Source organism: Dermacentor variabilis, chromosome 11, assembly GCF_050947875.1.
Source record: "Dermacentor variabilis isolate Ectoservices chromosome 11, ASM5094787v1, whole genome shotgun sequence".
Taxonomy (NCBI): Eukaryota; Metazoa; Arthropoda; class Arachnida; order Ixodida; family Ixodidae; genus Dermacentor; species Dermacentor variabilis.
Genome location: NC_134578.1, coordinates 71,752,061 through 71,765,959, shown reverse-complemented (window position 1 = coordinate 71,765,959; position 13,899 = coordinate 71,752,061). Strand labels below are relative to the sequence as shown.

General features: G+C 44.2%; 1 protein-coding gene across 2 annotated transcripts in view; it reads right to left on the bottom strand.

Moving 5' to 3' along the window:
* Tnpo-SR (transportin 3) overlaps nt 1-13,899 on the bottom strand; it is a 71,544-nt gene that overhangs the window by 46,084 nt on the left and 11,561 nt on the right. For both annotated transcript variants that reach the window (XM_075673713.1, XM_075673714.1), the window contains exons 4-8: nt 13,478-13,551; nt 9,918-9,981; nt 9,089-9,181; nt 5,518-5,664; nt 1,007-1,081 (exon numbers count right to left, since the gene is read on the bottom strand). In XM_075673713.1, coding sequence (XP_075529828.1) covers nt 1,007-1,081; nt 5,518-5,664; nt 9,089-9,181; nt 9,918-9,981; nt 13,478-13,551 — 453 coding nt within the window. The remainder of the gene's footprint in view (nt 1-1,006; nt 1,082-5,517; nt 5,665-9,088; nt 9,182-9,917; nt 9,982-13,477; nt 13,552-13,899) is intronic.

Below are 13,899 nucleotides of genomic sequence, written 5' to 3'. Positions count from 1 at the left end.
CCCAGCGGCAAACGATGGGGGCAGAAGCGCGCGCAGCAAGCGGACAACACGATAAAGGGAGGAGGGAAGAGATAGCAGCGACTGACTGATGCCGCTGACGCCGATAGTGAGTCAACCCCAGCTGCGGAGTTGGTTTCAGGGACAACGAATAACCGGCGCGTCGGCAACTGAAGAGCACCCTATCCGCCACACAAGAACAGGGGGGGGGGGGGGACCCTTTCCTCCTCTTTCTGCATGGCGGCGACGGTGTTCTATGCAGTCACGTTATCTTGACTCTCTAGCGGCGTCAGCGGCATCCAGCGGTATCAGTCGGTCGCTGCTAGCGCTGGGGGGATGAAAGGGGGGCGGAGCTGGTTACGAGGCCTACGACAACGCCGACGACGACGAGAAACCCAGGAACGGACGCCAAAGAGCTGCGCTCTAAAAATAAAATAAATGGCACCCTGTCACCATCCATAACTCCGAAAACAATGCTCTGCATACGGAGTTCCCAACGAGGGTGAACATTCCAAACTGCTCATGCTTCCACATCCGTTTAGTTGTGCAAATTGCAGTTGTCCCCTCTGCAATACAGACTATTTAACAAGCTGCCACAAGAAGCAGGATTATTCCCCTGCCAAGTCAGAATTTGTACAGTACGAAAACGTGCGTTTATATAGGCATTCTTTCATGACAACTGTAGTGAGCCCGCAAACATCAATCACCCAGGAGTAACAAATGGTGCAAAAAAATTTCTATCTTTTCTAACTTCGTCCAAAAGTGTTTCTAAGTGCAATACAAAAGTTTTCGTTCTGGCAAAAAATCAAGAGGTTAATACCGGCAACGTGCAAAGGCCTAAAATGGCAAGGCTTTTGTACACGAGTGATACATGAGGACAACCAGCTATTAACTGCAATTCAAATAAGTACTAAGCCTTGAAAAATTACACAATTCTGCTAATGCAATAGCAAAGACCTGCGAACGAACGCGTAAATAACAGTGCATGTGAGAGAGCTGGCACTCTTACCCCTATGAGCATGAGAGCGTTGCAGACACAGTCAGTCGCTGTCTCGTGCACACTCGACGATGAAGTGGGGCTTTTCTGCAACATAAATTCATTTCCAAATTTAAGAGGAAACCTGGCAGTTCCCACCTAAATACAAAGGAAAGGATCAATGGTCCTTGACATCCACTGCCCTGCACTTGATTGGGTTAGTTGCATTTCGTAGAAGTTCACCTTTTAACCGCCGTAAATTAATTCTGGGAAGATGTACCAAATTTCTTCCAATTTTTTTTATGCTGCCATAACTTTTTCTGTCATTCTGATTATGAAAATGTATTACCCGATTGGCTTATGGTTAGAGTTAACACAAAATTTTTAAGAACGGGAAGCTGCTTTTGAAGGCAGCTTCCTCTCAATGCCAATCGTAACTTGTTTTTAGCAGTGGGAGCACCACAACCTCGGGCTGAACGAGGCCAACTTGTCACTGGCTATATTGGTACAGCTTCCCACGACAAGTACAGCTAGGGATTGGGGGTAAAAGGGTTAAAATCTGCTGACTGTTATGAACAGATCGTTCATTAAAACCATAAATTTTTTTTTAGAATTGCAGAAAATAGCAAAATAAAAAAAATCTGAAGCAACACCTCCAACCCAATAACAAACAAACAAAAAAATCAGTTGTGTAAACTGCACCAGTTAAGACATCGATAGTAAACAAAATTGATGCATTACGCATCACTCTGGAACACACCAATGATTTTGCACTTTGCAATGGGTGCAATCTCCAATTTTCACAACGCCGATTTGTGTCTCTGCTGGAGTGTAGGTTCAATTTCAATGAGCCCCAATTGCTGCAGGCAATGGCAATAAAGCTGGCGCCTCTTTGCAGTCAGAGCCATCCAGGAATGTCTGCTGCTAATGCTGCGGACAGCGATGCCACTAGTGGAGCGCATATTTCTTCACGGCTTCACAAGTCGCTAATGTGCGTGATATTTAAGGTTACAAATTCATTACCTTGAGGTTCTAACACAAAGAACCCACAAAATTTCACTTCTTACCTTGAAATTCGTAACAGTTATACATTTGTGCATTAAAACAATAGGCTCTTGGCTGGGGACCTTTCCAATCCTTGTGGATATGAAAAAAATGTTAATAAGAAGTTTGTAGTAATGAGATTTCACTGTATCATAAAAGGTATTTAAAAGCTGGGAGGGAAATCTTGTCTACTGCACTTGCCAAAAATAAAATGAATTAATTTTCTTTGTAGAGTAGAAGTTCGAGCTGATAAATATTTTTGCTAGGGAATGAATCCCATATTTCAACACCATACTCTATTTACCAGTGTAAGACTTGCATTTCTTTTTCAATATCTTGGCCGGGTGCGACTCCTGTGTAAGCTGGGTATGTGACTACCCACCAAAACCGCGGACAAAGTAACAAATGTTGTCCAGAATAATGCAAATACAGGCTACACACTACACAAACATATTTATTGAAGATACAGCATCACTGATCAAGTTCCAGTTCATTCCTAATTGCTCTTGATGTTCCTGTTGTCGCCAGTGGGGCTTACTATCTCAGTGGCACACTACCCAAAGGTGCTGGTTCTTGATGCAGTCCCCAATGTTTGATATTCGAATACCTTTCAAATGTTTAGTGATGGTATCAACTGATACTGTAAGGGTTGGGGTCGGGCATGAAATAGATGGTAGCTGGCCCATGCCGTTGTCCAACTCTTCCACGCTGTTGAAGGGAGAGACTTGTTCTCATAGAGAACGTGGAATATGGGATTTATTTACAGTATCTACGTGAGAATGTTACGTTTCATCAGTCTAACATGACTGAAAGAGGAATGCACACTGAGGAGCCGCCAACGGCTCCTTAAATACACTTTGTCCTCCCTAGATCCCTAGGTGAGGAAAAACGGCTGTTCAACCTTCGACCGATGGGAGCGTCCAAAGTCATCGTCGCCGACCCACCTTTGAGGGGGACAGTTTACGCACTCACTTCCGTACAGGTTTCACTGACTATGCTGAGGTGAGAGGGTTCTTGCAGACAAGGGTCCTGCCCCAAGCAGGCACCTCTTGATCCCAGTGTTGACTCCGCAGACAGTGGTCTGTCCATTGACTGACAACTTCTAAGACCCGTGAGACACACCGCAAAAGCTTCCTTCCAGGAGTTCCCCCGCTCCAATCGAACCGTGAAGGCGACAGAGACTCCACCAACAATACTTGGTCCGCCAATCGCATCTAGACATCCCGGCGCCACTCGCTTGGGGACGTGGCATATTGTCGTCCTTACAGAGCGAGTCATTGCAGCAGACATGGTGGCGCCAATGGGCTGCTGACTCGGCGCATTTTTGTTTTCACAAAGCAAGTCATCGCAGCAGGCCGAGCAGGTTTCGACAGCCGCTTCTCCTCTAGTTTGCCAACCCCCGCAGGCCATTCGTAACAACACTGAATGCCATGAGTTTGAAATTTAATGTTTGGTGAAACGTGTTTTGATTTTGTTTTTGTCAAATTTTTCATCTCAAAGGTGGGGGCGTGGGTCTTACTCAAGGAAATACAGCATTCAAGTTTTCACATTACATAGGTGTTATAAGCAAGTAGTCAAAGACTTTTAGGTGCATGCCCGAGTGCGAATTCCACTCGATACTGCAGTAAAACCTTGTTAATTTAGATTTCACGGGACCAAAAAAAATTGCCGAATTAACCGAATGTTGAATTATCGAGGGTATCAGGAAAACAATAAACAAATGCTTACTACGTCAACACGCTTTTATTTACAGAACTAATCAGCAAATCCTGCTTTTATTTTGCACCAAAGTAGTGCAGATGTTTGTTGATCGCCCATTTGAAGCAGCACGCATGTCGCTACCGACATGTGACGACAAGTTTTGTACACCTATTGCAGTGCGTATTGTGCACCTTGGTGAAAAACTGCAGCAAAAAGAAGGGAATCCACATCCCACCGACGTGGACTTGTTTATGGTGCTTGAGATGGCGGTCGCAGCACGGAGTGCCACACATCGAACCATGATTCAGTGATCGTCCGGGAATATGCATCCCTTGCTTCAAGAGCACTAGTTTTGGTGCCACCCGGCAGGCATCCTGTGTAGATTCGGCGCCGGACGTAGATTTCCATGAAGTGGCCGTAACATCAATCGATTGCCTTCGGGTATACGAGATACGATCACTTTCGCACTCGGCACCAGACGTGTCGGCGCCTACGGCCGACAGCGTGCGCTGGAGAAATGCTGCTGCATGCATGGAGCACTGTTGCTCTGCATCCGGTGCCGAGTTATGCAAAATCTTGCAGTAGTTATTGCACCTCCGAAAGCAATCAACCGAGAATACTGCTCCATGTCAGCACTGCAACTGCTGAATGATGCATGTGGCACTCTTTGTACTGTCACCAATGCAGTTCTATATTCTCGAGTAGAGCTTGCCAAAGTAGGCTAACAGAATTTTGACAGGCAAGTTTCGTTCTGCGATGCATCACCTATCTATGCTCTCATTTTGCAACAGTGAAATTTTCGAAAGAGGGAATTTTTTCGCTTTCTCCACCAATTTTGTTATTGCGAGGTTCAACTGTATCCCCAAAAAACATGAAAAGAAAGACAAATCAAGGGGGACGCGACAATGAAATGGCAGACTTGCTCAATATTTGCAATCTTTATCATTTCTTGCTGCATCCTAGCTGCATCCTAGCTGCTGCCTGATAGTTATAAGGACATGATTTGCGTAAGATAAGGGAATGTATATATATATATAATTTTTTTTTAGGCAGTGAAGCTACTTTGTATAGTGCAATCTGAAGGATGCAAACGTACATACGTCTGCGTCCTGTCCCCTACGTTCTTCAGTGTAACACTAAGCGCAATATAATCCTGAAAGGTAGAAAAGTTTTGAATTGTCAGTGGGTGCAAAATAAGAAGGAAGGTGTGGAATATGAAATAACGCTACACATGAAGGTGGATGTGGCCGATCTTGCTCTGGCACAGCAAGACTCAGTCACGTGCAATTGCGAGCTCCCGACAAAGTTACAAGGAGTTTGAAATCGGCCTGCAATATCATGTTACCGCACTAAGAAAAAGCAGTTTTTTTTTCTTTTCTCTCTTCCCTTTTTTCTTTTTAAGAGGACACACACATGATGGGGTAGAGTTAAGGCAGAGTGATGTAGGTCGGCCTGACAAAATGTGGCAGGCAAATTGGTGCGGCTGCTCTGCAAGCCTGACAACAGCCAGAACTAACGGGCCGGGCATCGCGCAGCAGCTCAATTGCTTGTATCATCCACCACGGCACAAAATGCAGTTGGCAACATTCAAAACTTAGTATGTTGTAAGCTAAAAGACTTGGGCCGGCACTCCTGAAAAATTCCCAACATCACAACATTGGTATCAAGCATGATCATACCACCAATAATTCTACTGTATACAGATACCCCGTTTCATCCTCTACTGCACCCAGCCCACATACACACACTTTTGCTTTCCACAGCATCATGAAGGCAAAGAACAATCCCTGTGTCCTCACCAAGGCCTCAAAGACACTCCCCAAAACCTTGTGCAATATCGGGTCTTCTAGCCGGAGGCCGCCCACCGAGAACCAGCTCCCTAGACAGCGGAACACGCGGGCACGCACTCGCTCGTCCGGGTTTTGAGCAGGTTGCAAGCATAAATCCTGCAAGCAACCAATAAAGCAAAGGTCACACACCATGGAGCTGTGATCCGTCACCATAGACAACACCTGACAAAAACAGTTAGCTCCATTCGTGCACAAACGTTCTCCCTGCCTCAGCAGCATACAGGCTGAATAGAACACCTCAGAAAGACCACGTAGTTTGCAGCAGTCCACAAGCATCGACTGCAATTAGCTTCTGCAAGTTGTTTTAGCCGGCGATTTATTCCTATTTATGAAAAGAACTGTCACATGATTGACAGCCCACCAAGTAGTTAATTAATTGCTCTAAATGAAAGGCCTGCTTGAAAATTCGCAAAGCTCGATCACAACACACCAACTTTCTTTCAATGCAGTTTGAAGCACCCTTAGAATAAAATTGAGGAGCTTTAACACATTTACTGACTGTTCGTCCTAATTCGTAATTGAAGTATGTTCGAGCTTGCACTCTGTGAATGATCCCTTCAATTATTAATGGCTTTGGACCATCAACCGAATCCTCCAAACCATCATTCTTTCTGGCTCTGCCATGTAGCGATGAGTGGACAGCCCCCCCGCTTGTTTCTTACGGCCTTGCAAGGAGTGCCTTATCACGTGTGACGACCACTCTTCGAAGCATATCAGACGCAACCTAAAGTACTGATGGGGGAGCTATAGCCTGTCAGCCAGGCACATAAACATTCTTTGAAGGGTAGAACAAGGCCACTTCCTTAATGTGCAGTTTGACAGCAGGGGAGTGCAAAGACATGAATATTCCATTTCTAATCTGATAGTGAGTGTCAAATAACTGCATTCGAATAGTATCTACTATTCAGCATTTTGAATAATCGGTATATTCAGTGAAAGATCTGGCCATGGTCATGCTCCGAAACGCAAAGTGTTCGCACGACGGAGCACAATCTCCATCGGCACAAGGTTCGTGCAGGTAGATGGGACCAATTGAAATGATTAATGTGACATGGATAGAGGGAACAACGAAAGCAGTGCATATGGAAAGCACGAAAGTATGTGCGCACATGGGGCCGATTAGCCACGGGAAGGCACAAGTGTTCAGGCACACAGATTTGCACAGTTCAGAACTTATACAAGCGCACAGCCAAACTTGGCAATCATGGTAGTTGCTGGCTGGTACCCGCGGACCTGAATGCCGCTTCATAGGCCATTAATCTAACCCGTACATGTGATCTGTCGGTCGATCACTGATAAGCCACCTGTAGGAACATATTAACAACAAGCTCTTCGTAACGGCTAGCGCCCCATCATCACACTGACTGGTGGCGAAGTTTCATCATTGCCAAACTGTCTAGCTCGTTAGGCCTAAGCAGAGCTGAGCCGTTAGGCACCCGCGATTAAAGTTACAGTTCCATACTGAATCTATGCAGATCAATTCATAGCAGTCAGACGACACTCGGGAAGCCAACAGACCGCTTCACCAGCAAAAGCAACCATATGGGACGACCGTGGTTCACAAGGCCACTATCTTTACGAAACACCATACAGTGGCCTTAATTCCGAACGCCGTTGGTGGGCGCACATCAGTCACTTTTCGTAGCTTATCGCAACCTATCACAGGACTAGCTTTAGATTTATATGGACACCTTTACACGGACGGCAGATGGACACGGCGGACAGAAAGGGGGGGGGGGGGTGCGTCGATCAAGCTTGTTGTGGGCCTTCTAATTTGAGAACCTATGCAAATTGCGGCGAACCAGAAGGCGAAAAGGCTCTCTACCATTAACGCTGTGATTTAGCTGTGCTGTGCCAATAATCGCGTGGTGGGAGTGGTGCCTAGTCACATGATGCATGGTGATCACTGTAGCATGCCACACTGATCAACCTTAACGAGCTGACAACAACCTACAGAAATCACCTGCCATAAAGATGGAAAAACTCTTCTGTTTTCTGGAAGAAAACTGGAAAACAAAACTTCCTGGGCAATGGAAGATTGCCCTTAACTCTTTCCGCACCGGGCTGATGGGGCATACCAAACCATTGTTAGCCCACTAACGATGGTTTGAAACGTGGCTTTTGAGAGCTTACGTGCCGCTCATGGATACATTGCACCATCAAACGTGAAGAAGTAAATTTGTGTTTTCTAAGCAGTTCGATTTTTTTCGCGCCTGGCGGTAATTTTTGAATGTGCTCCAAAGTTTCGCGAGCATCAAAGAAGAAAGCAAGAATGGCTGCCTCCGGGAACGGCATGCACACTTCGAAAGGTCGCAGATGTTACAATTCCGCTGCATCTGCGGCTAATTTTATTGATGGATCATGCAGCAACGAATCTTGGGATGCTGCCTTTTCGTCGGACTTTGACTCAGAGCGACAACAACGCAAACGAGCCCGGAACTTCAGTGGCTGTAGCCTGGCACGCCCAACTGTAGTGCTTGCAGTTAAAATTTTTATAGTGGAATACCTGTTCAATGAAAAATTTTAGATTTTTTTTTCAGAGATAGTGCCTACGTGACGGCAATACATTTTCTATATCTCAATTTTTTTTACATATCTTTCTTCATACATACAATCTACTCAGAAAGAGTAAGATCGAGAGCTGCATGAAGCTACAAAGGAAACTTTCTTGAATTTTATCCCACAATCTTTATTCTGGTAATTTATATCTTTTTTATGACATGCATCTCGTTAATAGAGGGTCATAATGTGCTTAACTCTTTCCCTACCATGGGGAAAATACGGTGTCTTTTGTAGGTTTCGCCAGATTTTTTTTTTTTCTAAAGGAATTACTTCACTCAATATTTTATGTAATACATAAACAAAAAGCAAATTGAATGCACTTTTTGCACATAAAAGTTTTATTAAACTGAAAACCTCAGTGGTATTCAGGACCACATAACTTCTCCATTCTCTCAGCTTCAGAAGGAAAAAAAAAAACACTTGGTTCTATTCGAGACACTCTATCGACAAAAAAATATTTCAGATATTTGTATACGAACAATGTTGTTATCAGTGCTGGCATACTAATTTTCTGTGCCCTTCAATAAGAGTAGACCATACTATATATCTCAATTCCAGAGCACCCAAGTTAGTGATAGATATCACCATGAGTAGACTCCTCAGCATACGCAGCATCATGTTTTCTTTTTTTTTTTTTCACAACATTTGTAAGCATAAAAAGCTTTGTGTTAAATTTTTGGATATTCAATATTCAATTTGATATTCAGCTTTCATTTTTTTCTTGATTCAATATCTACTATTAAGTATTTACACACCCCCATTTGACCATTGCACCAGTTATTTCTGTTGATAAAAAGCAACTGCTTGTATTTCGCAGGGCTGGCATGAGCGAGTTTGACTGCATACAAATAATAAAGAAAGAGTCTTAACTTGACAAGGATTCAATCTCCATACGGTTGAAGCTGCATCGCTAAGCCTAAGCAAGCAGGAACAGCAGATGAGAGGTGCCGGTGCTTACCAGCAGGTGTACCACTCGTCCTGACACTTCAGTGAAAAGCTCAATGATCTCGTTGCGCCGGTTGGCACCGAGCCGGAGTGACCGACTGTTGAGCTGCAAGCACAAGCAGGAACAAAGTCATCATCACCTGAACAGTGGCCCCCTCCCGAAATTCTCCCAATCACTCCTGCACCGTGTCCACCGATCTGTACGCCTTCAAATTTCCCCTTTATCATGTCATCACATTCTGATCACCTCCAACAGAATCTATTTTCCCCTCCACTGGACTCTCACTCAACACATCATTTCTTTGTCACACCACTCAACTATCAGTTCTTTGTCAAAAGGCAGACTGCCATGCACTCGAGAGCGCCATGAAGCTACAAAGGAAACCCACACAGTTTTCTCAGAATAAAAGCTTCGCAATTGGAGAAATTGGTCTTGTTCCAGGCATCGAACCCAGGACCAACACCTGCCCAGGGTGGTCACTCTACCATCCGAGCACATGCTATTTCTTTAAAAGCTTGCCCAGAGCACACTAGCTTTTTTTTTTCTTCCAAGGATATGCATGCCTTTTGTTAAACATTGTGTAAAACTTGCCTCAAGATTCATAAAATCATAAAACGAGCCCAAATTCACGAATGATTCAGGAGAGTTGGCAGTCATGTAAATGCGCAGAGTGAGACTTCTTTCACCGCACTACACATTTGTGTGGCTTCCACAGCATCGCCTGCTAAGTAGGAAAAAAAAGTACAGCTTCCTTTAAAGTAAATCCACTCCATCAGATTGAAGGTGATCTGTTTTATCTCCTAAGGTGCCAGCAAATGACAAAGACGGCATGACAACTGACCTCTTCGGGAAGCACCGTCAGGACTTCAAGGAGAACGGGAATGTGGGACATACTGCAGCCAAACCTATGCAGATGAGAAAAAAGAAAACACAAATGCATGCAGCAACAGCACTGAAAGCCTTACAGAAGTTAACTAAAGTGTTGGCATGTGCACGAAAAGGCCAAGCTGAAAGAATGCCATGGATTATTAGTGCAAGAGCAAGCATACGAGATACGGGGCTGCTGCCAACTACAAACAAGCTTCTGAAACAATAAATCAATAAACCACTACGATATCTGCACAAGGGCCTAATAAGCAAACAGATGCCATCAGCCAACGTACCCTTCGAACAATACTACATATAAAAGACAAATTGCTTTGCAGAGGCCTTAGTGCCTAAACACATGCTCCTTATAAAAGTGTTCATTGAGACTAATACTAGCGTCACATGAGCCTGCAAAATCTTTTTTATGTAAGCGGTCTTTTACCAAGTTGAAAGACTTTTTAATAGAGAGGTGTTGTGCAGCAGACACATGGCACCAGCGCGATCCCGTTTTAGTGTTTCCTTCTGGACACGCTGCTGAAACTGTGGTGCTAGCGTTCAAAACAAAATCGGCGGAGAATGCGAAAAAATTTGCTTTCACGATAATTTCGTTGTTGCCAAATGAGACAGCACAGATAGGTAATGCGTCCCAGAACGAAACTTTACTGTCGAAATTCCGTTAGCCTACTCTGGCAAGCTTATGACGATATAGACAGTATAAAGTGCACCGCATACGTTGATCAGCAGTGGCAGCACTGTCGTGAAGCAGTATTCTCGGTCAATTGCCTTCGGAGATGCGATTACTTTGTGAGATATTGCGTAGCTCAGTGCCGGATGCAAAATAACAGCACTCCACGCATGCAGCAGCATTTCTCCAGCGCACACTGTCGCCCGTAGGTGCCGACAGGTCCGGTGCCGAGCGTGAAAGTGATCGTATCTCGCATACCCGAAGGCAGTCGATCAAGATTGCGGCCCCTTCGCGCAAATCTACATCCGACATGCGATGCCTGTCGGGTGGCACCAAAACCAGCGTTCTTGAAGCAATGAATGCGTATTCCCGGACGATCGCTGAATCACGGCCCAATGCATGGCACTCCATGCTGCGACCGCCCCCTCAAGTGCCATAAACACTTCCATGTTGGCGGGAGGTGGACTTCCTTGTTCTTGCTGCGTTTTTCTCACCAAGGCGCACATTACACACTGTGCAAAAACTGTCATCACATGTCGCTGCCGCTTCAAGAAGGCGATCAACAAACAAGACTGGCCATGACGTGTTTGTGGCACAATCGCTTCCTGCGCTTGGTTGTTTTTGTAAACAAAAATTGCGGCAACCCTGCAAGTGTAATGTGGTGGCATTTTATTCAATTTTAGTGCAGGACAATCGCATCAGAGCACATTTTGGAGCCTACTAGCCTTGCGAGAGTGCGGGGTTACATTCCGACAAATTTCGTTGATGCGGGATTGTAGTACAGCAAAATTTAAATTAAATTAAATTATGGGGTTTTACGTGCCAAAACCACTTTCTGATTATGAGGCACGCCGTAGTGGAGGACTCCGGAAATTTCGACCACCTGGGGTTCTTTAACGTACACCTAAATTCTAAGTACACGGGTGTTTTCGCATTTCGCCATCGAAATGCGGCCACCGTGGCCGGGATTAGATCCCGTGACCTCGTGCTCAGCAGCCTAACACCATAGCCACTGAGCAACCACGGCGGGTAGTACAGCAAAATTTCACTGTTGAGAGGTAAGAAATGCATTGAATCTTATGAGCATTCACCGGGGATATGAAAGTATTTGTTATTATCATGAGAATTTCTTATTCGCAAGGTTTAGTTATCGCAGGTTTTGACTGTATCTCAAAATATAAAAAGAAAACTTATTGTATTATACGTTTTTTCAAATAAATTTAAGAACACCAGATTAAGAAACATTAATGTAAAGCTTGATTGCAGTGACATCCGACATGACATCCAACAGAACATCACCGACTGGTTTGACCTGCTTACGAGAGTACAGAAGAAAATGACCCTTACTGGGTTTACTACACTTTCTGCGATACATAAAATTGTTTTTTATGATGAGCCTCGGTGACAGAAAAATACACACTTGCTTATTTTCTTGAATAAATGATAATTGCTGGCGCCCACTGGTTTTGAGGCCACTCTTTTCAGGCCGTAAAAGAGATCGACAAACTCCGCTTCCAAAAAAGATCACTTCTGAAAAAGAGATAGCTCTCTTTTGGGAGAAGTCTTTTTGCTCAAAAGACGTTCGAGTGCCCGTGTGACAGGGGCATCAACATTCAGCAGGAAAGCTGTAAAGTTAAACCTAAATATGATGAAGTTGGTAAAGTCAACATTTTACTTGATTACACTGAAATTTTGTTATAATGAAATTCAACCTTTCATCCAAATAACTACAGTCAGTGACGGATTCTTTTTTTTTAATGGAAGGGGATGTAAAATTTTCTAAATCATTGGACAGAATGTGCTAATGTTATTGGACATAGCTCGTGTATCTTAATTTACATGCGCACATGCACAGTCTTCAGTGAGGTACGAGAACCGACACCCTAGAGTCTTAGACAGACCCCCATTTTCCTGTTGGCTTCATAGGTCCCCTCGACTCTAAAAGCTTTTTTCATCTTACCACCTTTGCTCTTCGCTAGCTTTCCTAAAACACAGATGGATTTTCTACACTTCCTGGTGCATTGGGCGTCCGCACCCGTGTACTAGGCCCTGTTAACGGTCTCGTATACGAGACATGCATCGCGGGTGCAACGAGGGTTCAAATCACCATAGCAATGTCAGAAACAGCTCTGAATAGCTGTCAGTATGCTTATTAGGCATTTAGGTGCTTAATTATTAATGAGCGCATACTATGCCCCGTGACAGTGGCCCCTTTACATTTTTGGTACACTTCACTGAAATAAATTTCGTACGCTCCACCGCATAACGTGACTGCACTGCAGCGAAGCTGATTAGTCACTTTGCAATTATTCGGCGAAGGCCAATTTTGAGATCGGAATAAAGGAAGCTCGAGCCCATGGAAATGTATGGCCGCCGACTGGGACCTTCGGTGAGGATCAAATTAGGTAACTGAAGAATTGAATTAAACAGAGTCAAATTAACGGACGTCTACTGTATAACAAAGTAAGCTTAAATTTGTTTCCCAAGCACCAGCACACAATAAATATCTGTTTATAATGAATATCAAAATGAATTAAAGTATTTCCACATTGAATGTGACTTCATCATAACGAGGTTCAAGTGTACAACCACATAGGAGTAGAAATGACCAATTTTAAGCAGCCTATACTTAAGACAGCTTTCACTTTATGCTGAATGACTGGTTTGTTAGGTACTTCAGTTTCACGATATAGTCTTGAATACACGAAGCGAGGACAAAACCTCTACACACAAAGAGAAAAGAATGCTTTATCAGTGGCACCTCTCTATAAATTAGAAATGAAAGGCTGGCGCTCGGTAGTGACAGTTGAATCCATAACACCCAGTATCACCCAACAGCATGGACTTACCTTGTTATTAAGTCAACAACAGGAGACTTCCATGCCGCCATCTGCAGGGCAAGATCTGCCATGGCGAGGGACAGCTAGAACACCAGAACAAGGAAAAAAAAAAACCTTAAGCTTAACGATGCAGGTACAGCACGACCATGTACTATCAGCGTCAAATGAAACGTGAACAGCAGAACGAGTGGCCCATGCGTAAGCGAAGCTATAGTGCACGCCATACAGTCATCATCATTGACAGGCACGCACATCCACTTTGGCTGCACCACGCGATCCCCCTATAGTGAAATATTTTCACTTCTGTTCTGGTTCTTGCATTTGAAAGGGAGAAAATAAAAATAAATGACAACATACAGTAAAATATTGCAATTTGTGGCAAGTATTGTTGCACGGTTCGCCGAAACCGCAAGTGCTATCGGCGTGAACAG